The 27,798-nt window shown below is 45.4% G+C and overlaps 1 protein-coding gene across 1 annotated transcript; it reads left to right on the top strand.

Annotated features, from left to right (window-relative positions):
• Window positions 1-754: 754 nt before the first annotated feature.
• Window positions 755-27,798, top strand: bcl2b (BCL2 apoptosis regulator b). The gene is made up of 2 exons (XM_079285567.1): window positions 755-1,810; window positions 24,957-27,798. The coding sequence occupies exons 1-2, from the start codon at window positions 1,235-1,237 to the stop codon at window positions 25,092-25,094; spliced, it is 714 nt and encodes a 237-aa protein (XP_079141693.1). The 5' UTR covers window positions 755-1,234; the 3' UTR covers window positions 25,095-27,798.

Genomic DNA, 27,798 nt, shown 5'->3' with positions numbered 1-27,798 from the left:
TTAGTGTTGATGGATGTTTGTGACCTAAGATCTCATCTTCAATCGCTCTCGAGCTTTGTCACAGCCTCCTGTTATAGTCGGGGTTAGTGAGGGTTTTCGGTCAAGTCTAATTAAATTGGATTGGCGAAAGCTGTGGGTTTAAGTGTTCTCTTTGAGGAGGTGACATTTTAAGGAAACTTTCCAGAGCAGAAGCTCTCCGGTTTACAGCACAAAGGATGCTTTGCTTGTCCCACCAGAGAATAAGAAGACATGGCAATCAAAGGAGCACAGGGAAACTGTATATATGTTGTACAGCAGGCTCGGATCTCCATCCACAAGGGGTGGCTGGACCACATCAAAGCAGCCCCTCAGCAGAATAACGTGGTCCTGTAAACCTCGTGAATTAACCAGGATCCTCGAAGAGCTTTCCTTGCACGTGTTTTTTTGGCAAGCAACTAAACCAAGGCGGTCTCTGTTCATTTGTTTTCTGAGTTAAGTTGTGTGTTTCAGTTTCGTTTCACAGTTCTAACGAAGCCATGGAGAACCGGGCCTGCTAATTCTTCTTAGTGCAGTTCTTCATGTGCACTTGGAAGTCTCCGAGCGCAGCCAAAGGAATGACTTTGCGTAGCTGACGTCAGGAATACCTCACCAGCAGCACTGTGCGGTGGGCAGGGAGCTGCTGCTGCGGAGGAGGAGGAGGAGGAGGAGGATATGAGGAGCAATCGTGGAAGAGGAGTCAGTCCGACCTTGTCTGGCTCGCAGTCCGCCCCGCGCGCCTGGTTTGTGCGTAAACGCTGCTAAAGCAGTTGGCGGCGTTTGAAGCCACTTCGGGCGCGTCTTTGGCCCTCATTCATGTTTTTTCATTCGCAACGCATCCACGTCTGGTAATGTGCATAGGAATACATCAGCACAACTCCAACCTCTTCCGCATATTGGATTTCAATGCAAAGAGAAGGTCGCCAACGTCCCTCTTCAGGATTCGGGAAATGAAGACCGCTGCTGACACGGACTCTGTGTTTTTATTTGTATTTGTAACTTTTGAAACGTTTTTCCGCGCAGTTGTGATCGAGGGATTTTGATCAACTCGCGAAGCATTCGCTCCATGCGTGGGATTACGCTTTGCATTGCATGTATTAGAAAGCAGCCGAGTTTTGGATAAGCCTGCGCCGTTGTATAGCGCGCTAATTCGATCATAATGTATTTGATTTAAGAACAAACCCTCTTGTCTATATAAAAGTGCCAAAATTAAGCCGGTATGGCGAACGAGTGTAATCGCAACATTGTGGAAAAGTATATCTGCCATAAACTCTCCAAACGGGGCTACGCGTTTGGGTTCGATGACGTCCGGGATGAAGATGCCGCCAATAACTGCTTAATAGCCGTCCCGCCTCCGCCGCAGCCGCCGCCGCCGCTGCCGACTCTGGTCCGCCGGTGCCGCGAAGCCAGCACCGGGCCCGACAGCGAGAGCGTGCCCCACCTCTGCAAACGGCTCCCGCAGTCCGACCCGACCGTCGCCGCCATCCACAGGGTCCTGCGCGAGGCTGGAGACGAACTTGAGCGACTGTACCAGCCGGACTTCACGGAGATGTCGCGGCAGCTGTATCTCACCTCCACCACGGCGCAGAGGAGGTTCGCCGAGGTGATTGACGAACTGTTCCGGGACGGGGTGAACTGGGGCCGGATCATCGCCTTCTTCGAGTTCGGGGGCACGGTGTGCGTGGAGTGCGCCGCCAAGGAGGAGATGGCGTCGCAGGTGGACAACATCGCGGAGTGGATGACGGAGTATTTGAATGGACCTCTGAACAACTGGATACAAGATAACGGGGGATGGGTAGGTCTGATTCCGTGATAGTTGAGCGCTTTTGCGGTTGGGTGCCACGGGGGCGCAAAAAAAAGTCATCTTCTGCTCCGGCTGGAGACGTTTCAATCAACACATTCTCCAACTGTACAAACGGTTTAATTGAGATAAAGACGTGCATTATGATATGACTTAATATAACAGAATATGATGCCATATGAAAAAAATCAATTTAGCTGTGTCCCCAACGTCCGTAGACATGGGCGGCCTGCCTTATGAGCTGCTCTGATTGGATGTTCACAGTGGCTGTTAAAGTTCTCGGGCCAATCAGACCGCGTGCTCTGTCACACACCTCCTGCCACTCTACATAAGTCCCGCCCGTCGACAGCAGAGCCAGTGGCAGCCACGCAGCTGGAGCAGAAGGGGAAGCCCAGTGTGTTTCAGAATCAACTCAAACCTTACAAAACTGCACATAATGCATCGCATCAGATTGAACTGTATGGCAACTTTATCAACACTTACCTACATGTAAAGCTCTAAAGTGCAAAGTGCTGGGATGTGACGCGTTAGGTCGTGGTTGTAGGAAGGTAGGAGGACGATTGAATTAATGTGTTTCGGCCTCTGGGCATGGCTGGACAGGGCTCAGCTATCTGGGCCGTTTTACTGCACGACACATGCACACGTCAGGTACTAACAAGGAGAGGCATCTACACACCTGCCTGCACACATGTAGCCTACACATTCACAGAGAAATGACAAGAGTTGAATCTAAAGAAGAAGAAAATAAGTGTGCAATATCCTCCTCGTCTGCATCCAGCTCATCTGTGCTGCTCCTCCTCGTCTGTGCTCCTCGGCAGCTATTAAACCAATCCAGCACGAATTAGCCTCTAATTAGCAGAGGTGCTCTTAATGAGAGCGTAACATTTGTGCAGCTCGGTTATCTTAGCCAGGAGGTGTGAGAATCGAAGGGGGGGCGCCATCAATGATTCATATTGAACATTTCATCTCAAAGGGAAGGACCATTTAACATTCCCCTTGAGTCTGCCTTGCTCCTGGAGGTGGCAGGTTGTGCCACATATCAAAGGCAGGCACAACAGAGGGAGGGCCCTCCAGGAACACAGCGTTAATCTGCAGCCGCTGTGTTTAACATACAGTCCTCCGTGCATCTTGGAACTCTTTTGTCTGCCTTTTTATTATTTTTTAGACCCGGCACGGGCCGGGCTGCCGTGATGCCTGCTCGAGGTCTCTGGAGCCTGTGCCCACTGTGCAGGTGGGCACAGTGGTGCCCACCTGCTGATGTAGGTCATCCTGATGTAGGTCATCATAGTCTGGGTTTTCCAGCTGCTCTGCATCCACGTGAGAGACAGAGCGCACGGCCCTTTTAATCCAAAGGATTATTCAGGATTATATGAAAGTGCATGTTTCCACTTTGGGTCATTTTGGTGGGATTTCTGCCCTCGGCTCTGAGGAAACTACATCCAAATGACTTTTTTACAATTAGCAAATTGATTTAGAGCCTAGTTTGAGTCAACGTGTGCACGTTTACACCTGGAAGGTTTTGAGCTTCAGCATAGACAGATAAGAATCTAACCGACAGTGATGTTGATTGATATCATCATTTTGAATGTCTGTCAGGTGGGGGATTTCCTAAGGTGTGTGTGCATTTCAGTTATTACCCGACATCCAATAACTGACACTGCAGACAGAGTTGTGCCTGTGAAATTTTAGCTTCTCCTTTTTTCTTTTTTTTTTTTACTGTTTGACTTGTGTGTGAAATATGGAAAAGTCACTGCGTCGTTCAGCATGTGGCAGAAAGGTTGTTGTCCCACGCTGTTTGTAGCTCTACTCACGGAAGGGTCTGGGAGGTTTCTTTGGCAGCTAACCGTTTGTTGATTTTGTTCTGATGCCCTTCTGAATTATGCATCCTCACCCCAAGTTGTTGAGATTTCTTTTCCGACATTTCCCCTGAGTGGTCTCAGGGCCGTAGCCAGGATTTTAGAGACACTGAGGTGATGTGTCCCCTGGTCTGGAAATATCCCTTTTTTTCAATTAGAGTGGTAAATTCAAATATGTTGAGTAAAGAAATGCTGGAATCAACAATAAAAACCCACCACGTGAACCCTTTTTATTTTAGGATTGTGTAAACACTTCCAATCGCTCAAACAAATTCCCAGAAAAAAAACGAGGACCTGACCTCAGTGTCCTCTGTTCCCGACAACGGCTGCCACTGTTTGGATGTGATGTGGAAACCAATCTGTTGTTCGTGTGAAAGCTTTTTGTGAGCTACCAGATGTGCTACATTTTTATTTGCAGCCTTGTGTCCATCCAGTTTGGGGGGGGGTCACGCATTTTCAAGGTTACATACGGTTACAAATATGTCCGTTCATTTTGATCTGGCAGATGATGATGATGCTTTTGGGCTCTGTGAGGGGACAGATTACAACAATATTCTGTTCCTTAATTGTGTTTACACAGCTCCGACCTAACAATGAAGACAGAATAAACAGTTCCATGTCATTTTAGTCAGGTTGTGTTTACAGTCCGTTTCACTGTCCATTGTGTTATTGTATGTAAGAGGTGAGTCTGGTGTTTTCCACCACCCTGAAAACAAAGGTGGGGGCTAATCCAGCTATTACTGACATTTTGACATGTGAGAGTGGTGTGGAAACGGCTTTCTATCAGCAACCCTCTGTTTCCTGTTGTTTCCGAGACAATTTGAGTCCAAAACGGGGGTGCCCACTAATCTTTGTTGAGTCTAGGCATCACCGGCGGTGAGTCGAATACACCTTTACTTAAACAAAACTATCTGCCTTCAGACACAACAAAGCAGTTACTGTATTTGCAAAAAACCCAGCTGAGGGTGAAATAGCTCCCATTCTGCCCTGATTACTTCCCACACTCGTAAAACGCTGTCCTTCCATTGTCCTCGACGCTCAGTTTTTCTCGACCTGTATAAATTCATCCTTTGTGGTGGCACAGAATTGCACTCATCAGGGGACGATTGCATTTCGGCTGCAGGTCTCCACCCACACGTGGTTCACCTGTGTTTATTTACAGGTCCTCTCAGTAAACACCACGTGATTGAACAGAGTGGAAGACGGCGTCCCACTTCTGAAATTGCATGCTTGACCTCAGACATTTCGACTGGCTGAGGGGGTGGCATGGAGCGAAATGCCAAAATGTGCTCCAAGGGGGAAAAAAACAGCGGTTTCACAACTTTGGAAGGCTAACTGAGAGCGGCTCAAGCTACGACGTTGAGAAATTACTTTCATTGGTCCACACTGGTCCAAATGTAAGTCAACAACTAATAGATGGATTGCCATGAGAGTATGTACAGACATGCATGGTCCCCAGAGGATTTATCCAAAATTTGATACCTGCAAAAACGAACCATATCAGGTGTACGTTGTGTTTTCTGCTGTTTAGCAAATGTTAGCATGCTAACACGCCACACTACAAAGGCAAACATACCTGCTAAACATCAGCACGTTAGCATTGTGAGCATGTTAGCATGCTGATATTGGCCCTGTATAGCGAGCATGGCTGTGGACGAGACAAAGGCGATAAATCACCTGAAAGGCTTTTTTGAAGTCTCAAACAGCAGGATCAGGTGTCTGAGGAATGCTACGATCCAGGTGGCCTATTTCTCTGTCACAGGTCTGTGCGTGTGTGTGAAGTGTAGACAATGTCAGTTGGCTTGGGTTGGGTCCATCCTGTGGGGGGGGTTCCCTGAGCACAATCTGCTAGTCGGCGGGTGGGACCTGCTTGTTGCTACGGTGTTACGGGCATCTGGTTGCGCCCCCCCCCTCCTCTCCTGTTGAGGCTGAGTGGATCTGGGACAGCGAGGAAGTCATTAATCTCCATATAGGTGACATGTCGGCAGAGTAGGGGAGGAATAAAAAAACAAAAACAAAAAAAAAACCTCGCTCAATAAGGAGGCGCACGCGGTGCACTCACAGGAGAGCAGAAAAAAATAAATCCCAATGAGATCTCACTTACATCCAATTTGTGTCTCCGAGGTGCAACTTCAATCTGTTAAACACAAGTCAATACTACACCGTGGCAACGTTCAGGAAGTGTTCATGGCTCTGCTTGCCATGGCTTTAAGCTGGTCCAACAAAAGGAAAGCTCTGTTTGAGGAGACATGCTTGTCTAATGTAATAAGGTGTGATTGATCCATCCGTTCTGAGCCAGAAACCTTCTCTTTTTCGCTCTGTGTGCTGTCACAGTCAGTTGTTTTTCTTTTTCTCTTGTTTCCCCCCCATCTGTTAATTTGTAGTTGTTTATCAGTCTGGCCTCACACAATTAGTGCGGGACTAACTGCGCTTTGTTGTTTCTAGCAATCAGACGGCGGAATAAACAATTACTCATGCAAATAGCATTTAGGAGACCCCCCCCCCCCCCCCATCATCATTCCAAAACAAAGAAATAACATAATTTCACTGCTGGAGGAGCAAAAACGGTCTTGGCTGAGAGTTGGACGACAATGTTATCTCTTGATGTGGACTCTCAGGCTCTGCGGTGGAGACTGTACACCACAAAGGAGCTCAGTGTGGCGAGCAGCAAGCCAAGGTTTCCCCCCGTAATGTACCCCTTTAGCTGCGCAGGCCATCTGCCACTGTGTTTACACCAGTCAGCCCGGCAACTGTAATCTCAGAAACATTTCCTGAAGACGCACGCAGCTCTGGGCTGTAACTCTCCGAATTAGTTCGACATGAATACTTTCTTTCAGGAACGGGCCTGACGTCTCTATCTGGGTCTCTGAGACACTCAAAGCACGAAGACCTTTGCTCCAAATAATTAGTCCTGTCCGCTTTGGTCAGCTTTTACTCTGAGATCACTTGTATCTGAACCACTGCCTGAATGAAAGTAGTGGTTGACTGTTCGGTACCTATAATTACATAAAGGGATATTTTTTTTAGCACAATATGTCTCCATTTTTCAGTGTTTGTCCACGCATTGGTAAGTGTCAATATTGTTTAACCTTTTAACTTTAATCTTACATTGTTTTTAGGTTTATTGTGTAACATCTGCCTCTTGGGACTACAGATGAAAAATAGCCTTTTGGCTAACTCTGGCACATTTGCAGAAATGTTTTTATTAATGTGCACTGTCCCGTTCAAATAAACCAACAAATAAATGACAGTGTGCACAAAAGAAAACCGATAGATTTTGGACCTTTTTTTTTGTTGCATTTTCACCAAACAACCAAGTATATTTTCTTACAGCAATGCCTGCTTTGCCTTGTCGGCCTACAGCCGTTCACTGCTACATAGAATCACCAACATAGCGTTTTGTTGCAGCTGGATACGGTGCAATGAATAATTCAGATATTTATTCAAAAGTTCAAGTGCAATTCTTTTCTTTTTCTGACAATAAAACAGAGTCGAGCCTCAAACTGCAGACACGTTGTCAGTCTTAATTACAGCAACAAAAAAAAAAAGGCTGTTATCATGAAGACACGCTCAAAGAATTCACTCAAAGATTTCTTTTTTTATGTTACTGTTGACTGGAGCGTGAGGTCAGACATTGAGTTTGATCTTTTACAGCTTGACATGACGCGCCTTGCTTTTATGATATGTTGACGCCATCTTTACCATTCCACACATGGCGAGCATTTCATGAACACGCTGGAAATGTGCACCCTTTGTTGTGAATGGCAATCACTCCAACAACACGGTTAGCGCATTAGTTATCTTTTTCTTTTACATTCCTGGAATATACTAATTCTGGTGCATTGTGAGTGCTGTGCCCCGACCTCACTTCTCCCCAGAGAGACCCTCCGCCCGTCCTGTGTGCTTATTTCCGGGCCTCCCCAGGAGAGCAGCAGGAATGTCTGCTGGGGAGCAGCGACTGTGAATAAATAATGGAGACGACCCGGGTCTTTCTTTCCCCAGAGTGGCCGGTGAAAGGTGTGTGTGCGCGGATTTTGTTTGCCGGACGATCGCGTCAGCTGAGCATGCTTCATCCAGGACCCACTGTCGGCCGCTTGCGTGCTGACGTGTGTGGCTTACTTAAGCGTGTTTATTTTGTCTCTTGCAAAACTCCCTCTTAATGTTTCGCCTGTGGGGCCACGTGAGCCTGCGCATTGTGCGTTTCTGAATGTAACCATATGATTGTTGTTTCCTTTTTATCGTTTTGCTGAAATCAGTAATCACCTCAGCCTGCTGGTTTTTTCAGAGTTTCACGAGGGACACGTGCCTGAGCTGTTTAAAAGCACCACTATCCCAGCAGTCAGAACACACACTGATGAATAATATATAGAGCAGATAAACTCGGACAGTAAATGGATGTCCCTCAAGTAGAACTCCAAAGGCCGTCTGCTGCGCTCCAGTCGAGAGATTACCGCTTCTTTTTTTTTGTCTCATCCTCTTTCTCCCTCCATCAGTTTTATACCTCACCACACACGCACTCTTTAACACACGTGCGCCGATGCCGTCATAAAACAACACCCTTATACCCTGAGACCTGGCTTCCAGTGTCAGGTAACGTTCCAGATTCCTGAAAGATGCAGGGACATGTGAGAGGCCTCTAAATATAGAAGCGTTACCGTCACTGCTCCCCCTGTGGTCCTTTAATTGTCACGTTCCACATAAATCGCTGCCCTGTTGGCCTCTGTGCCGTCCTCGTGTTCACATCACAAACTCGCCCGCTGTTCTGCATGGGAAAAAAAAAGGTCCCAAAGAACCATTTCAGATGGCAGATAAAAGAGTTTTCCACTTCTCCTGTCATGGTGGGAGCCGGATAATGAGGAGCCTACTGAGACCCTAGTTGACTTTGCCACCGGGCACACCCTCACAAGCGGCACAGCATATCAATATAGGGCAAGGTTAAACGGTTCCGCTCGTTGTCTAGTTACTGTCGATATTTTTGGGACAAACCCCCAAAAGGGTTTTTAAAAGAGATTTGATCTTCTCAATTAATTTCTCGTGCAACAATGGCCGCTACTGATTGCAATGCAGCTGGCAGTGTCTTTAAATGATTCCTTGTTCACAAAGACGGAGCCTGAAATCTCCAGAAACACTGGTGTTTTTTTATGCTGATGATGAAGACATTTACATTCACCTCCATTGTATTAGAGACTCAGCAGCAACGATTGTAAAGCAGAGATTACCGATGTTTGGGCCACTTGATGGGAATGAAACGAGCTGTCATTTCAATATTGACACATTTGCAACCTGTATTGGCTATGTACACACTAATGAGACACACTATATTGACATTCTTTTGGTTTCTGTTTTGGTCTCTACTAACGGCTGAGGGAAATATCAGTCTCTTTAGCTGTGAAATGCTACGCTACGTTCACCAGCTAGTCGCCAACTTTCTCTGCTTTTTGGTGCCAAGGAAAAAAAATCATGTCTGCAGTAGCTTAAAAAAAAAATGAAACAGATAAGAGTTGTGAGACGGAACCAAAACAATGAGCTGAAAGAGGCAGAAATGCCCCATAGAGCTGCGACGAACTGCAGCGTGATAATTCTCTGTTCCACCGTTCACATTCCACAGTAAAAAGATAGACTGTTGCAGCTTTAAAACGTCAAACTATCTGCATGGCCAGATACCAACAGGGGTAAAGGGGGGAAATATGTTTTGCTTGTGATTTAGCTGAATTGGCCCTTTAAGGTTTACAGAGTTAATAAACACACACACACACAAGCCAGCAAACACAGAAGCGGATGTGCTGGTGCAAATCAATTATTTGCTGTCCATAAAATGGCTGTGTACACACTCGCACACATGTATACTGTGGCACATCAGCGAGTACACACAGAAGCGGATGTGGTGGTGTGAATCAATAATGCTGTGTTGTCACAGTGACATGTGAGCCATGGCAGGGAGCAGATGGCCCCGGGGTGCCTGGCTTCCTGTTAGCTCTGCCATTCAGCCTCACCACACACACACACACACACACGACCCACTACTGTCTCCGCTGGGATTTCCCAGTGCAACTAGCCACAGCATTGGCCATTAACAAACATCATGCCATCATTGGCTCTTCTCTGAAATGTACATGCCCTCCGAAAAAAAAAGAAGAAAAAAAGACAACTGCCAGATGATGGTAAATAGATTTCTCAGCCTCGTCCGTGGAGGTCTGGGGTAAATAATTCTCCCCCTCCCCAACGTGATATTTGGCAGCAGAGCACATAGCCCACAGGAAATCGGATCTGTTTCAGTGGACGCAGAGTGAGGTCAGCCACTGCTTGGATATCACTTTGACGACGTGGTATTGATTGAGCGTTTCCGATGGTTCGCGTCGGCATCTCTAAACAAACACTCAATTAACGCAGCGGACCAGTGGCTGTGAATGTCAGGTTGCATATGAAGGTGATGGTACTGACATTCATGGCGTCGGAAAAAAAGCGCCTTCGTGGGAAGACCTTGGCGAGATGTTTTAACACTTTCGGTGAAGCTCACGGCACCACCCTGTTGCCAGTCACCTTTGATGGCAACTGATTAGGTTTGAAGTGCGGAGAAAACTATTCGCCCCCGACGTTTTGGAAGATAAAAGCTTTGCGGAGGGAGCGTCGCTGCTGCTACCGAGTGTTTCAAGGCAGCGAGAGCGATCGGCGTTCTTTAAACTCGACGCCATCCTGAACTCTCGATGTCCTCCCAAACCTACAACCGATTTCTGTCGGCACGCTGCAGTGAACGGCCATTTTGTTGCTCGTCACAGATGAACCCTGCTGTTTTCAAAAAGGACTACAGCTGCATGCTACTTCTGACGGGGAATATCTCGCCAGCAGCGGCCTACCCGGCATTGCCATGGCGTTATGTTACATCAATTCCACCGGGCCTACTCTGAAGATGTGCTGCCTTTAATTGGTTGTTGGGCTGTCGTTACATCTTCAAATAATGACAGATACTTCAAAGAGAACAGGGAGAATTGAAAACAGGGGAACTGACAGTGATTCCCTTTCTTCTTATTTTGTTTAGCATTTTCAGTGTTTTACAATGCAGTTGCCCGTGTATGTTCTAAGGATGCAGTCGTCTTGTGACTTATGTCAGAGCAACATTTTTACGATGCCTGGATTCAGTTATGTCAGGCGCCATTTTGCTTCATGGAGGAGTTTTAAGGGTGACATGTCTAGACGGGCCACATGTGGGCAAATCTAACCACCAGAAGTTTCATCAACTCTGCAAATTGCCCTATAAATTGCTTCATTTATCTTTCACATGGTCGTAAAAAAGCTGTCTTGATTAATCAACTACACTATATATATGTAAAAGACCTTTGAAACTCCGTTTGCCAAATACTCAGCTAGCTTTGCAAACTCATTTTCTGATACCACCCAATCTCAGACCCCTTGACCTTCAATGTCTCCGGATTTGAATTAATGCAAGTCCACATTCCTGTACTCCGGGGGAGGGGGGGTTCAAAATATTCCTTGGTGAAATGGCTCGACTTCACAAGGTGACTTTGATCAGGAGGTGAGGCTAACAGGGTTGAAGAGGATGAGGAGGTGAGACGGAAGGGCCAGCAAGCAGAGGAGGCTTATGAAGCTACAAACAGGCAGTCGGACAGCCAGGTGGAGACTGCTGAGGTAACTGCTGTTAAAGATAAGTGTGGATGGTTGGCAAAGTACGATCAGGCCACCGACGTTGAAAGACCAAAGCAAACTGGAGCTCGTGGAGCAAATGGCTTTGACTAGTTGGAGTCCGTGTTGTTAGGAGAGAGGTGCAGGAGGAGGAGAAGATTAGCTCACTCCGTCGAACTTTATTGAGCAAACTTGGATAAGTTGCTCGTTAAAGTCATCTGACTCAACAATCATCTGATTCTCAGCTGATCCATCTGCTGACTGAGAAAGTAGAGGAATGTACTCGTAAAACACCCACACGGGCGTTACATAGCACAACACACACATTTAAAAAAAAGATGTTTAACAGCCTCAGCTCAGTATACTATGCCTGCAGTTTTAGGCAGGACATCCTAATATGCACTGCACAGCGGCACCAAGGCTGCTCAGGCAGTCACTCAATACCACTGAATGACATTTTTCATGGATTATTCCAGAGAGAAAATGCCAAAAGAGAAGAAGAAAAACATTCTGTTTTGACACTGACGCGTGTCTCATTAGCTTTCCACACATTTTCACACCAGACCTTCAATGTCACAATAGGCAACTTATTATCATTCATCGGGTGGGCTGTGCTTGTGCTTTGGTCTCCCTGCATATACAAGACAGGGAAGGTCACGCTGCGAGTGAACTAACCTGCTCAGGATAGTTCAAACAATCGGCCGCTTTGAAAGCATGCTGCTCAACGTTCGCCGTCTCCAAGGTCTCCGCGAGTCACATTGAACTCGGACCAAAGGAAGGATTCAAAGACCAGGACTGTAAGTATTGTCCGCCGCCCGGCTCTTAGCAGCTTCAATAGGCTTTAGTTGCGTTCATCTACCACTGAAAAAGGATTTTAAACGTTATTTTTGTTACATAATGCGAGAGTGTGCGGTGCGGTCGCGTCCCTTGCAGTCGACTTGGTTATCTCAAGGTTCCTTCCTTCTCATATCGGGCCTCTCTCTCTCTCTCGGGCGCACACAGTGCAGTTGTTTGTTTCCACACATCAATGCATTCCACTCATTCCTCTCCCCCTGGATGGAAAGCAACCGGTTGCCTCAGAGAGGTCAATGAACTTCTCCCCAGTATTCCCAGCTTGAAAAAGGGACCGGGGGTCGGAAAACGTTCAGGAGTTCATTCTGAGATTGCATCTGACAGTAAAACATACCGTAGACTGTGGATGTATGCTTGGATGTTTCAGCCGGAAGTTGAATTGCGCAAGAATAATTATTTCCCCCCCCCCCCCTCTCTCTGTTTCAAAATGACCTCATGCTCCATGCAGGGTAGAGAAGTTTTGTCACGCATTGCACAACTTCAGCCCTTCAGCCTGTGGGGAAGCTGATTTCCTTCCCGTATTGAGTTTTGCTTTGTCTTACAACATGGCGCAATCTACGTTTTTTTTTTTTTAAATTGATGCAAATATGACAGCAGTCGACAGCCGTGGAAGAAGTATTCCCAATTTTTCACTGGAGTTATAAGACTGGGAGAATAATCTATTATAAACAAGGTCCTGCATTCAAATTCTTACTTCAAGGCCCTGAGAACATACTTTTGTTCAACCCACTAGAACAGTTTTGGTTGTTTCACCTCTGAGATTTTCTGAGTTTCTGTGAAACTCACATAGTTTAAGGTGGGCAGGGCTCAATTCAGAAAAAAGGGGGGGGGGGGGGACATCACATATTTCTGTGCACCAATCAGGATTCAGTAATATTTTGAATCAAAATGTGGTGACAGTTGAGACGGTGATCGTTTATGTTGCCAGGCCTGTCAAATCAAATCCGACCAATCCACACCTACGGTCCTGATGAAGCACATTAGCTGAGAAGATTTGTCAGTAAGCTTTCGGGGGCTTTCAGTAGGAGTATCAGCAAAATGTACTTTAAAGTAGAAAAAGTACAAGTACTCATGTGGTCCCTGTGACTGTTATTCAAATGAAAGCAGCTGAAAGGTTTTGGGGGTGGCATGTCTCTGTTCTCAGTCAGTGTTTGTACTTATGACAAGTAATGCTTTGTGATTTGTATATAACCTACGTGCTAGTGAGCCAGGACGTCCAGGGCTGCTTCACAGGAAGTCAGGTGACGTAGTGTAAAGAGCAACAAAGTCAGCGTGCAGGCGGTCGGGGTGAATGAACAGCTCAAACAAACACGGGACTTTCACTTCTGAGACTGCTGTTCGGGTCCCGTGTGAAACCAAGTCTACGTTGATTTATTTTACCTTTGTTACGTAACTTATGTGCCTAACTAACGCCACGCGTGTAAGTTACAGAACAAAAATACTGATTGAAACTCAAACCACAATCTTTGACTAAACCTCACCAGGTTTTGTTGGCATGCGCACTGTTGCCGGACATTTTGTAAGATATCATACAAACCATTGAGGATATGTTGAACTGTGAACAACCCACAGACGTGTGAAACGTAACAAGGAGCCCCAACTACACACTGCTTTTCTAAAGGAGTGAGAACTAGTGAATGAATTGAATTTTATAAGCTTATCATTTGTTTTTTTTCGATAAATTCTTACTGAAAAGTAACTTCAGCTCTCAGATGAATGCAGTAGAGTAGAACACCTATACTTGAATACATGTACGTTAGTTCGTTTCCACCACTGGCAGTGGATGTCTTCACTTTCACCTTGGTTCGGCTCCTCTTCTCCTCACTTCAAAGGTGTTGCTGAGGGAGCTGCGCCTCAAACGGATGATTGTTTTCTCTTTTCGACATTATCGGACATCTGAGATCCTGGATGTGCTCCGCTCACAGCGCGCCCCGTCCCCAGACTGTGGCCTCTCTCATTTACATGGGTACACGCGGAGAACACGACCTGAACCTGAAACCTGGCCCCGTGTACTCCAATCACGCAAAACCGCTCCGATATCTTGTTGCCAAAAACTTGACAAGCTTTCATTTAGCAGGCCCGGCTTCACAAGACGTCTCCTGTATGAAAGAGGAGACCGCGAGAGGCGCCGGGGCGCAGAGCTTTGATGTTCTGATACTTTCTCCTTCGCCGACATGTTAAATCCTCTATTAGACGATATTACTCTCGACTTGTTTGGCCCCGCTTCCGTAATTACAGAGGTAATGTGGGATTTCGTCAACGGAAAAACTTTGCCGCTTTTTAGAGAACATAAAAATGTGCCCATTTGTTCCAGTTTGCTTTTTTTTCCTTTGACTTGGAGCTCAGATTTAAGAGTCAGTTAAAGGTTCAAAACAAATACAAACCTCTTAGTTACAGTGTCCAACCAACTGCAGCTCTCCACTGCCGCTCCCCCTCCCTTTCTCCACGGTATTAGTATGACTACATGTTTGGCTTGCCTCTCGTCTTTTCCTAGTTACCGGCACAGAGTCTGTGATTTAACCATACTTGGCTCTACCACAGAGAAGCAATCGTCTCAAACCAGACAGTGATGTCATCCCCGCAGCATCTGGCACAGGAAGTGACTAAACACTAAGTGAACTGTCAAGCTCTTCTTTGTTTTTTTTACAAAGACTTTGTCAGTCACTGCTGCCTGAAAGCACCTTTTTTTGAACGCCAGGATTGCGTCATGCTGTTACGTCAGGGCTCAAGCGCACGAAGACCACAACAACGGGGAAACAGCTGAACGTGCCGGTCCAAGAGAAACAGAATGACTTCATTTTCTTGGGCTCACCGAGCATGCCGCAGATGGGGAACCCACACATCCCATTCATTACACCATATACAGTCGTCGTCTCTGGCCGCGATCAGTCAGTGTATTTTCAGCTCCGCTGCGTTTGGGACTAAGGTTGTGTGGTCTCGAGGTCGTAAGGGGTCAGTGGATATGACTTTTGAGGCTTGAAGCAGCGTGTGCCGCCCCTGTCGCAGGAAACGAGCGTCTCCCATGGGATCAGTTCGTCACAGGAGAAGCAAAAAGGGGCCACCTGGTTCCCACGGTCTCTGTCAGAGGTTTCTATCTGAACCAATCAGGAGGGAGGGCTCCCACGCTTCCTTGTTTTGCCAAAAATAAGACAAACTCTGGTTCCTGTACACCGCATTCCGAAGCGGATTTAAAGCAGTTTGAAAAGTGAAAGTTTTAACTGTGTGTAATCGTTAAACCCAAGCTGCTGCAGTGAACATGAAGAATGTCGTTGTTTTTGACCCGCTGAGTCCTTCTGTGTGTTTTAAATCCCACAGATGCGACTTGTATTTACCAAGTGGCTCTTTATACTTGATAGTTGCATTCTTGAGTGCGAAATGCGAACAAAACAACTCTTGGGAGGTTGAGAGTTTCACACAATTACCTCAGAAGAAAAGCAGCACTGTTTTTGAGGGCTTTCACACGCTTACGTGCATTTCTGAAGCCACAAGCGCGTCACTGGAGCAGCCGATGTGCTGTGCGAGGCTTCCTCGGAGAAAACACAGAGAGCCATTAGACAGCCAAGTGGCAGACATCCCGTCTTCACTGGGAAGCCACTCCAACCAGGTTTAATGCACTCAAAACACACCAGCCTCCACAAGTGTGGGCGATGACTCAGCTGCACCCTTTTCCACTCTCTCCTCTGCCCTCGTGCGTCATCGGTGGCCTTTCGAATGGGCCGAGCAGCGGCGATGCGAGTTGTTTTATTAGATTGGGCAGCCCAGAGCCAGGAGCTCGGATAAGGCCCGATATTTATAGCAGCACACAAGCCTTTCGGCTTGGACTATTGTCACTTCCTCCTCCGCTGAGGGGCGGGATGGGCTGTGCGCAGACATCCCTCTCAGCTTCATTGTCTCTATTTATAGGAAGCCATTGTGCCGCGTTTAGGCAACTGTGAAGGATTTTGGATCAATTGTTCGTGTTGAAAAAGGTGTCAAGGTCAAAATCAGAGGACCGGCTTGTTTTAAAGAATGAAAGAAACTATATTGAGGCGGTCTGATTTACTGTGAGGGGAAAAGCATCGTCTCTCTTTGCTTTGATGCCTCTCCGCTCTGCACGCAGAAGAGGCTGATTGTGAATGATGCACCCTGAGCTTCAGTAAGGCGTGCAGAGGCGGAGATAAACCAGGAGTGCAGGAGAACAACAGTCCTTCCACTTGGCCTCAACCTCTCCGAGCCTGCAAGGTCCCCCAGTCCTTTATTTCATGGCGGATCAAAGCGGTTAAATAAAATAAATCAATGGTCTCTATGACAATAAAGAGCCTGTAAGGATTATATCACTGCTCAGTCAAGGTTACGTAAATAGATCAGGAATGTTTGTCTGCGACTAGACGCTGCTGCACAAATTGGACGATTTACCTCCAGCGGTTCTCCTCCTCAATGGGATGAAAATCGAGTTCACCGAAGCGCTATTCATCTCCAAAGAAACCAAAGTCTGGTGTGTAAAGTTCCAGTCCTTATTTATCTGGCAGGCTGGTGTCATGAGGAGTTGCGGGTGATTTACTGGCGATCACGTTTCACGTGCCACCAGAGCGGCCTCACTCCCACGAGAGAGCGTGCTGTTTTGTAAACACACAAACGCTGCCGCTGTTATTTCATTTGAATACATACGAGCCTTTAGGGTAGCATCCCACGTCACAACGTGTTTTTCCCCTTTCCGGTTGAGTTCAAAGCAAACACATTGCCAAGTACCAAAACCCAGAGTGTTCAAATGGCACTCAAAGCGAAAGCTAATTAAAAAGGTTTCCCATTTCCTTTGTTTCAAGTCAGGATTTACTTCCAGCTCTGTTCTTAGCAGGCAGACTTACAGTATTACTCTGCATTTCCATTTTGTGTGGACAATTCAAAAGGCTTGTTAATTCACGGGACTATTTAAATGGTGATATTGTTAAAGATAAGGTGTCAGTGTCAAGTTTTGTGGAGCTTAATTCTCAACATGAGATCATTTTAAGATGTTATTGTATCAGTTGAATTGTACTAGGGCTGGGCGATATGGCCTAAAAAAAAAATCTCCGATTTTTTTACAAAAAATCCGATTCACGATTTAAATCGATTTTTTTCCCCCAAATTTTTTTGCAGATGACAGAAGCTGTTGAAAACAATTTTTTCTTTTATTTTGTGATGATTTTCCCAAGTAGGTTGATAAAAATAAAGTGCAAACAAAACCTGAACATTGTAGAAAGGTGCCTGTAGTATACAAAAAGTATTTGGTCACTCTTTTGTTTGCCTGAATCATTTAAATATAAAATTAAATTAAACATAACATTAAATGGCATTAAATAGTAGCCTTCCATTGTAAACAACTGTGCAAATGTAACTTTTTACAGTAAGCTTTTCTAACTGAATACACTGATACAAACACAGCATGAAATAAAATGTATATGACCCTTTAACATTCACATTTTCAAAAGTGCAACATCTGATCTAACATCAACATAACATATTTTGCATAGTAAATAAGTGCATGTAAACAAAATCAAGTGCATTCACAACATAACCAACAGTATTAAACAGTAGTGCATGTTTTTTCTAAATATTTTTTGCCAGGAAGACAAGCCTGTCTACTACCTCTGGCTTCAGGCATGCACGGTGGCATGTAACAATGCCCCCCCCCACACACTGAAAAGCCTCTCAGAGGGGGCACTTGTAGCTGGCACAGAGAGGTATTTCTTTGCTAAAGTACTTAGCCTTGGAAAGTTAAGTTGGTGACGCTTCCACCAGTCAAGTGGATCGGTGTCTGGGTCAACCTGCTGGACCACAGGTCAGTTGTTGCGGAGTAGAATGACATCCCCTCCAGCTCCGCAGAGATCCTTTGGCGTGTACTATTGTACAGCCGAGGCAAGGCAACGTCAGAAAAATGTTTACGGCTTGGTAGCACGTATCTGGGGTCCAAAGCTTTGAGAAGGTGAATAAACCCCGGCTTTTCCACGGTGTATATGGGCACCATATCTTTTGCGATATACATCGCGACTGCATCCGTGATGGCTTTCCACCGGGCACTCTTCTTCTCATGCGGAGTACAGTTGGTGAATGTCTCCAAAATGCTGGGTTGTTGTTGTGAGGTGGCGGCGGCGGCGGCCAGCAGTGAAGCTGCTGGCCGCCATTGTTTTAGTTTGTAAACAATGCGCGCGCACTCTACTACGGGAAAAAGGGGTGGGGGCGATTTTCTCGATTTTCAATAAAACACATCGCCTTAAAGCACACATTCGAATTAATCGATTAAATCGATTTATCGCCCAGCCCTAAATTGTACTGCTTTGTTTTAACTGTAAAGATGGATTTTATGGTTTGGAATGATTCATTATCTCTTCTACGATGTTTACAGACGTGGTTCAATGTCTCCTGCGCTGTTTGTTAGCTCTCTTTGCTGACTAACTAACTAAAAATACATCATGAAATCAATTACCATATATTGGATTAGGGCTGCGTTTATTGTTTTTTTATGAATTAATCTGCTGATTATCTTATTATCTTGCTTGATTGTTTGGTCTACAATGTCAGAAAACAGATAGTGCCCATGAGATGACCCCAAAGCTCAAGTTGACGTCATACAATTACAACAATCCAAACCAAAGATATTCAATTTTAATAGAAAAAGCATGAAATTCTCACATTTGAAATGCCGGAACCAGAAAATATTCTTTCTTTAATAAAATGTGTTAAAGGAATAGACCTATGTTTCTTGTCTTTCTGGCGAAGCGTTAGATGAGAGGATCAACAGCACTCTTGTCTGTCCCGTAAGCTAGCGTTAGCTAAATACAAGTCGACAGCCAGCAGCCGTTCAGCATATTTTAGCATAAAGACTGCAAACAAGAGGAAACCGCTAACTCGGCCGTGTCCGAAGGCAACAAAACCGCCTCCCAGTCACTCTAAAGCTCACCGATTAGGCTACATATACATTCAAACGAGCATTATCGTTTCATTTTAGCCAGATTCCACCTAAACGTCCGTGTGCTGATTGGGCGCGTTTGCCCAGATTTGTACAGCTTTCACTCAGTTTGTCATCACTTGGCTGGCAGGTTGTTGTTTCCAAGTATTGCAGTCTTGTCACAGTGAAGGGCTCAGCGTCCTCAGCTCCAAGCTGTTTGGCGGTGCTGACTCAGGGGGATTCACCGGGTAATGAGTGTTGCAAAAAAACCTCCTCTGTCATCTCATTTTCGCCGGACCAGTCGATGGATGACACTCCGGAGACTTGATCGAACCAAGCCTTGGTGCCAGACCAGAGGTGACTGTCCTGGCACCCATTGTGTGCCGACAGGGTTGTATTTTTAATCTGCGCACGCATTCATACGTAAAATAATAATACACCCATATGAAAGAGATATTAGTGTATATTTGGATCAAAACAGATCAATTACAAAGGACATTAATGCCTTCCTTGCGTTTTTTTTCTTTCTATCTCCCATTACTCTCCCTTGGATCCTGAAATGGGAGTTTTGTTTGACTTTAATTAGGTAGCAGAGAAATCTGCGAGAATCTCATTAGAAATTCTGAGAGCGGCGGCAGCAGCTGCAGCGTATGCAATATTATAAGTATGTTACAATGTGAATGCTTAGGAATTAAACAGAGCCCGGGGAGGTGCTCGGCTTAAAGGTGAATACAGCAGCGAAGGCACAACAGGCACTTTAATTACAACCTGAACTTTAACCCAAATCTCTTTCTGTCAGTCACAGTCCGCCCGCAATTACCCACAGAAACGTCCCAAAACAGAGAGATGACTGCCTAATCATTTTTTCTGTTTTGGCAAAGCGCTGCTTGTATTATTTGTTTTTTTAAACGGAGCTAGCCAAGCGCACAAGACGACTCATTATCTTCCACACAAGTCGGGGGATCATTCCCAAAAAGCAGGGGGATACCCAAAGGAACTGGCAAATGTTTGGCATTTCCTGTTCCTCTTAAGATAGCGTAGGGCCATCCGAGGAAGACAACGGGGTGGAAGTCTCTTTGTGTTCATGAGAAAGACACGGAGCAAAAAGAAGGAAAAAAAAAAGAGGTCTAAATCATGTGAAAAACAAATCAGAGGTCGGGACAAGCTCGCTCCCGCTGGTGGGAAAAGCAAATCATGTGTGAAGCTTCCAGCCAGGGTAACCATGACACTGGCAGCAAGTTGCCACCCCACGGCTGAGTATGGGATCCTCTCAAGTCTGACTCCTTTACTCCGAATGTGTCTCTCTCTGAGGGATTCAATATGCGCTGTAAAAATGAAGGGAGTGTGTAGACCTGGCTAGGCATTTTCCCATTGGATACTGTGCTTCTGTAGGGCAGCTGTGACCTTTTTTATAAAGACATTGATCCCGAAAAAAATGAATACTGTGGAGAACTGCAGCCTGGACGCTATTTCCCAGATGCATACCTGGTGTCGGAGGCAGATGGTTTGCTGCGGGCAGTCAGATGAGTTGTTTTTGAGGATTATAGAGTCCTTGAGATGTGAAAAATGCAGATTTTTGTCCTTTCCTGTCCCCGTAAAACTTTCTGTTTCACTTTGACAGCTGCTTATCATTATTTTTTCTTCAAAAAGGCTCAAATCTTTCACAATGACAGTCGATTCAGAGAATGAGGGAGTGGAAGGAAACATAGAATGTCCCAAGGTTTGTGCTTCCCACTTCTCACATGGCTGTTGCAGCACTGCTTGCCAACGTGTGGGTGAAAAAGTTCCAGGAGCATGCCTCAGTCTCATGATGTCCACCTGACACAATTCCTCCCTGCCTTGGTCTCATGATATCCACCTGACACAATCCCCCCCCCCCCCCCCCCCCCCCCCCCCAGCTCTGCCCTGGGTCAGCCTAGCGTTATCACCGCCAATGTCCTTGTGGGATTCTTTTAAACATCCATCACCGCTCTTATGAACCTCTTACCGTAATTGGCCCACTGCTGTTTCAGACTTAAATCTAATGTCGGCCGTCTGGGACGTATTGAGGACACGCATCATGGGTTTGCCAGTATGTGGAGCCTAGCTAGAGGTCAGTCACATGTACATGCTGCTGGAGCCACCGGGTTTATGTTGTTGCCTCAGCAAACTGTTATTTTCCTGGAGTAGGTGGGGGGGGGGGGGGGGGGGGGGGGAGAGAATAGACGGAGGCAGTGTTTTCGCCAGCTAACACATTTCCCTCAGCTGGAGGTCGAGTGGAGAGCTTGTTCTCTATTTAATACCTGAATCCTGGAGGGAGGGTAGCGTTGCTGAAAGACGGTGCTTGTTCACAGTTCTTTACAATAAAGCCATCGGACATTTTGCTCTCCATTTTCAGCATGGCTCTCGGGATGGTAATGCCAGTTGGCCCACTACCACAGCCAGTGTTTCCCCATTAATTACAGAGACTGTGGCAGCCCGCCAAAGTCTATTTTGTCCTGCCATAGTTTCATAACGAAACCAAAAATAGTTTTTGTCCTCTCAGTGGTGCGAAGCTGAGTGGTAGTTCGGCTGAGAAAGGGAAAGTGGCTCGCAGCTCCGGTCACGTCAGCTAACAAGGAGTCCTGGCTTTGGAGTGATTTAGGAAACTTCTGAGAGCGAATCTGAACAAGGAAGCAACATGAAACTTTTACCTCAGTGAGGAGTTGGGGTGACCCCTTTGTTAGGTATGACGCATTCTTTTAAAGAGGTGTCCCTCACAGTGGCTTTACTCAATTTGTCTGTACCAATTTGGTTGATCTTAAGCCGGGTGTTGTGATGTCCTCGGATGGCAAACGGTTAGTCCTTTTCCTTCATACCGTAGATTGATATTTACTGAAAAAAGAAAAGATGTCTGCCAGCTTTAATTGGTTGTTCCTCGCCTATGACATGCGGGCGGCAACATTCCAAAAGTTTTAATAATTTCTTTCTTAGGTTGCAGCCGTTGCGCCCTGAAGAATAGGCGCTGGGGAACTCTTGCGCACTGCAAAGTCGCTCTCGCGTTTGTTGCACAAAAAATGCAACATTTGTGAACAGCCCCTTAGTGGGAATGGGCATGGAATGGACAGTACGATAAATCGTCCTAATCATAGAATTTAATCATATTTTATGTAATGAGCACTTTAAAAGGAGCTTACAAAATGTTTGAAAACACAGGCCTAGTTAGACAGTAGCCTATTCACATTCTGACAATTATATTTATTTACTTATGTTTATTTCCAGTACGCTGTTTAATAATTAATCAGTTTGATACTAAAAGGGGAAAATGGCTGAGCTTTCATCAGTTGATTGCTGACCAGTCTATATAAGTAGCGGCATGTAAATCTAAACCAGCGAACACCGTTGCATCTTTAATGAGATCGACAACATTATCCGTGCACGATCTAATATGTAGCGTTTCATTAACTCTCTGTCACTCAGCGGTTGGAGAATATGTCTCCCTTCTCCTTTCCACCATTTTCTCCTCTACTTAAGGAACTCTTCACCCTCTTAAAAGTCTTTCTCTCTACTCAGTTTTTCACCTTTGAGCAGAACTTTTATCTTCACCGGGATATTTTCCTCACTGTAAGGGGAAGTTCTTAGAAAGCGTCATTTCTAATCACCAGGAGCAACTCTTTGTGAAACTCTTTCAGGCTTCTAGCGTCACCAGGAGGCTGACCTTTTGTGGTTTTGTGTGAAATATCTCAGCAAATACTGAATAAATTGCCATGAAATGTATTTGAAAAATCCACGTCCCTTTCAGTTTGAACTGTAATAACTTTGGAGACCCTGCAAAACTAATGATATCACCCTCAGCTGTACTTTGTGTTTAGGGCTACCTAGCACAGGTTAGCAGTGATACCCGTCTACAATTAACATGTTAGCATTAACATTGTGAGCATGTTAGCATGCTGACGTTAGCATTTAGCTCAAATCAGTTCAGTCTCACAGAGCTGCTGGCATGGTTGTTTGCTCTCAGTCTTGTTTTGAGGCCTGGATAATTAAAAAAACTGCTCAGTCTCAACAAAGGAAATGCCATGTGGTTAAAGATATTGGCGGCTGATTTAAGACTGCAGTGTGTTTTGACACCAGAGGGCCTTAAGTGGGAAGAAAGTGCTGATCCGTCCTCCTCTGTGTCACAGACTGGCCCCCCAGCCTCAGGAATGCGACAGGATGGGAAGGGAGGCGAGGGAAACAGGAAATACTTGTGTCCCCCCGCAGCACTTCAGAATGGATGTCTCCTCTTGTTTTTTTTTAGGCTTGTGTTTGATAAAAGGAAAGCTGTATATTAAAATGTGATACTTGAAAAAGTCTATTATGACCCAGTTTTGTTCTAGATCAAGGTCGAATAAAACACGTGCATTCCAGTTAGAATTACACAAAACATGATTACTGTAAGTAAATTGAGTTAAACCAAGACAGATTACAATATAATGATGATGGATTCCCATGGGAACCGACACAGTAATGCTGTGGTGAATTAAACTCAACAATTCACCATTGTTCACAGATAAAGTCAAGTTTCAGCTGCAAACAGAGGCATCAAAGGGGCTCAAATGTACGGCTTCACAACGCTGCTACTAATGTGGTTAGCTTCATAACAAAAGAGTTGATGTTCAATCGGAAACGGTTGATATATCCTCTCTAGAACATACTCTTTTCATGTCAGGTTCAAGATAATCTACTGGTGTGTGTGTGTGTGTGTGTGTGTGTGTGTGGGAGAGCGAGGCTCTTAGCACCACGACTTCCTGTCCAGCTGTTCCTGCTGTCACTGCTTATGATCAGATGTCTGTATTTCCTCACTGGAGATGCCACAGCCGTGGTATTTGCGCCATGGACCTTACATACACTCACACATACTGAAATTGTAACAGAGCTCTTTTAAAACTCCTGTTGGCAGCAGAAAGCAGTGTGCCCTCTAAGTAACATGAATATATTTATGTGGGAGCGCTGCAAGCGCTCATCCACACGCTAAAAAAAACCCCCAAACATACCTAAATCTGTTGACGTGCAGTTGCAAACGGGCTCTTTTCGGTGATTCCCATGTTTATTTATTGTGTTTCTGTGTGTGTTGTGTCTCTCTGCACGAAAGGCGTCTGAGGTTGTGTGTAGGAGTTCTCTGTAAGAGTAACTGGTGTACTGTTGCTGGAAAGAAAGGTTTTTGCATTATTTTAACATAATTTTTCACCTCCATTGTCATATCTCAAAAAAGGTGGAAATCTCAAAATGTTGTGAAATGAAAGTGAAAGATTTGTATGGCTAGATACCACCAGTGGAAAGTTAAACACTTGCCTTGTTTGATGAACTAATCCTTGAAATGATCTGGGTATATGTTTCTATATTTCAACCTACAGACATGTTACTTAATTTCAATGACTGTGGGCATTGTAGTTTATTTTTGACTCAGTCCCTGCCTGTAGTGAGCCTGTAGCGAGCTAAAAACATTAGCCTAGATTCCAGCAAGTCAAAGGAATATTGTAGCACCCTTTGTCTACCAGGGGAGCAGTTCACAACTAAACGAATGAAGTTAGCTTTAGTTAGCTATGTGTTAGCAAGTTACTGTAGTTAGCGCACTACGCTAGCTAGCTTTAATTGTGTTGGTAGTGCATATCCCACCACACAGCAGCTTTTACATATTCCTTGTTGTTTGCTAGCAGAAGAAAGTGACAAAAAGGCACCTTCCCACAGTACACAGTCAATGGAGAGCCATTGATTGTTTTCCACTGTGTACATACACTCTATACAAGAAGGTCTCTATCCTTTATGGTGTTTTTTCTAGTAGACTCAACCCATCAAATAACCAACTGACGCAAGAACACACTCGTATACGTGAACACACATTCTTCGCCAGCCCAATTAACCGGCCGTCTTTCTCTTCCTGTCTCCCTTCCAGGATGCCTTTGTGGAGCTGTATGACAGACAGAGGGACTCCCTCTTCAATTGCTCCTGGCCCTCCATTAAGACGGTCTTCGGTCTGGCTGCACTCGGGGCCGCTAGCCTCACCATCGGCGCGTACCTTACACAGAAGTGAACGAGGAGCCCCCCCCCCCCTTTTTTTTCCTTCTTTTACCAGCTTGACTTTGTTCCTCATCCCCCTCCTCCTCCTCCTCCTCCTCCTTGTGCCTCTTCTTTTTTCTCCCTCCTCCTTTTTATAGATGCCCCTGACCCCTCAGAGACAACCTTCAGACTCTTCCGAATCATGCTCTCTTCAAAGCCCTCTCTCCGAAAACTCCCTCTTCCTCGCTCCCTCCACGTCAAAATAGACACAAATCAAAACAATTGAAGCAACCAGATGCACAGCCCATACAAAGCAAAAGGACATCTTGAAAAGAGGCCGCTTAGATGGAATCGCACTAAGCTGAGTCCGACTGAGGAGAAAGGAGGTGGCATCACTGGCATGCATCTTTTTTTTGTTTGTTTTTTGTTCTGCCTGCTTCTGTACTAGTTATAGCATGAATGTTGAGTGTTAGTGTAGACGTTGCATGTGTCAGAGCTCATGCGGGACCTCTATTGGGAGGCCTCGACGATGGGGGTGCATGGACAATGATGCCCCACGCCGGAGAGGAAGCGGCCACAGACCCGCCCCTGCTTGTTAGGGTGAAGAACCCCGTTTGAACCGTGGACTCCAGTTACCCCCCCCCCCCCCCCCCCCCCCCTTGCAGCCGTCCTTCAAAGGACTTCCTCCACAGAACAGCTGCTCAGAATGTATAATGGAAGCGGCTTGCTACAACCAGCGCGGCTTGTGTCTACTGCTTTCACTCCTCAGATAGCTCCAGTGAACTCTGAACACGCTCCACCATTATACTCTCACTGGCCTCTTGGCCTCTGAGGGCCGGGGGGGGGGGGCTCTGCTGATCTTTCTAAACGCTCCTAGATTGCGAACTTTGTGTTTGGTTTTAATTTTTTGCAGCACGCCAAATCCCCAAAATTGTGTGGTTTTATCCCAGAAAAACTAAAACAAAAAAAAAGAAGGAGAATGGAGTTTTCAAGGAGTGAAAAACATGCCGGAGAAGCCTGTCGTTGCATTAAAAAATCATATGTTGATGAATATATTGAGAAAAATGTTGAGCACAGCACAAAAGAGCGAGGTAAAAGTAACGAAGGGAGTAGGCCCCCGTGCCACGGGAACGGACCAGATTTGAAACGCGCATTCCTCGAGCAAAGCGACGTGAACGAGACTGAAAATCACTCCCATTTAAAAAGCACCATCACTGTTCACACATTGGCACCAAGCGACTCTTAAAGGCTACCGGCTCTTTTTCCATTTTCTACCACTGTTTCTACCAGCTTTCTTACTCAAGTCCACACTTGTGGGCAGATTGTTTTGGGCTCACCCAGGTTTCAGAGCTGAACCCGGTCAACATGTGTCCTCCAGCTGCTGAGGCCACGCGGCGACCCGGTGCTGCTAGAATCCGCTCTGACAAAAGGCGCTTGTCGACGTGGTCCGAGAGAAACCCGCCTTGCTACAGAAGGCCGCGTAAGAAAAACCAGCAGCAGGGTTTCGGTTTAGGACTGAAGCCGGTGTGTCCCGGCGTGCTGGAACCTGAGACGTCCCTTCTCTCCGGTCTGCAAAATGCATTCAGTCATTGATTTGTTTTATTGATGTTTGTCTCGTGTTACAGTCTGATAGAAAATTTGGAAACGCTCACAAGTTCCGAAATATTTTTTTGGTTCATATTTTGGATAGTTGGGTTATGGAAAAGTGATTTTTTTTTGTTTTGTTTCTTTGCTTCCTTTGTCATTAAAGATCTTCAACTTCTTTGTTGCATGTATGAAAGATAGTCTTCACACATCAAATATGTGTAACCATATTTATAACAGAATAGGGTAGCATATAACAAAACAAATAACAGCAAAGGAGTTGCTTTTTTTCTATTTATTGAGAGGTACCAGATCACAGATTTTTTAACAGTACTTTGATGAAAAATTTATTGTTTTCACTTTTTCTATTCTAAGGAATCACACTGTAATTTTTTCCCCCCCTGGCTGCTATTATAACAAGAAAGATGGGGTTTTTTGAATTTTTGTGTCGTATTAATGTTGGCTTAAGGCTGCTTAACTGTTGATTTTACATTTACTTACAGCTTAAACTGCCACAGATTTACAGTATAGTTCTAGAGAGCTGGAAACCAAAGTTAACTTGTATTCATCTTTAATTTAAAAAAGAAAAAAACGAAACAAAAAGTAGCTCAAGGAGCAAATACACGTCGCTTCAGTTGACCGAGTCTACTCAGTGAGGGTTTGTCTAGTGTTACTGTACTATATCAGCTTAACTTTTGTCAGCGTCGTGCTCCGATGATAACTCAGTGCTCATCTGTAAAATGTTCACCTGCCAGACTTAAACCTTGTCTCAGTTGTTACTATAAACCACCCCCACGTCTCATTACTGCAGCTCACAGTGTGTGATATATTTCTCGTAGTGTGTGTGTGTGTGTGTGTGTGTGTGTGTGTGTGTGTGTGTGTGTGTGTGTGTGTGTGTGTGTGTGAGAGAGGGAAGGTGATTCCTGAGCAGGAGTAGGAATGGCTCAACAGCAATATACTGTAATTTTTATATTCTCTGTGCATATATGAATGTAGGCGCCATGGTTGCTGTACTGTTTTATGTCTATAATCACAAACATGTAGCACTTAAAAAAAAAAAAGAAAGAAAAAAAAGTGAATTGTGTTTCTGTTGTTTACTGCTATATCCACGATAAGCTAGCGGGATCACATTGTTCCTAATAAACCGGATTTCT

Source organism: Melanostigma gelatinosum, assembly GCF_949748355.1.
Source record: "Melanostigma gelatinosum genome assembly, chromosome: 15".
Taxonomy (NCBI): domain Eukaryota; kingdom Metazoa; phylum Chordata; class Actinopteri; order Perciformes; family Zoarcidae; genus Melanostigma; species Melanostigma gelatinosum.
This window is presented reverse-complemented; position numbering and strand designations above follow the sequence as displayed.

What these genes read in the sequence shown, in the direction of transcription:
- bcl2b (XM_079285567.1), top strand. Translation starts at nt 1,235, where the DNA reads ATGGCGAACGAGTGTAATCGCAACATTGTGGAAAAGTATATCTGCCAT. An exon ending in TACAAGATAACGGGGGATGG is followed by an intron (nt 1,811 to 24,956) that starts GTAGGTCTGATT and finishes TCTCCCTTCCAG; the next exon opens with GATGCCTTTGTGGAGCTGTA.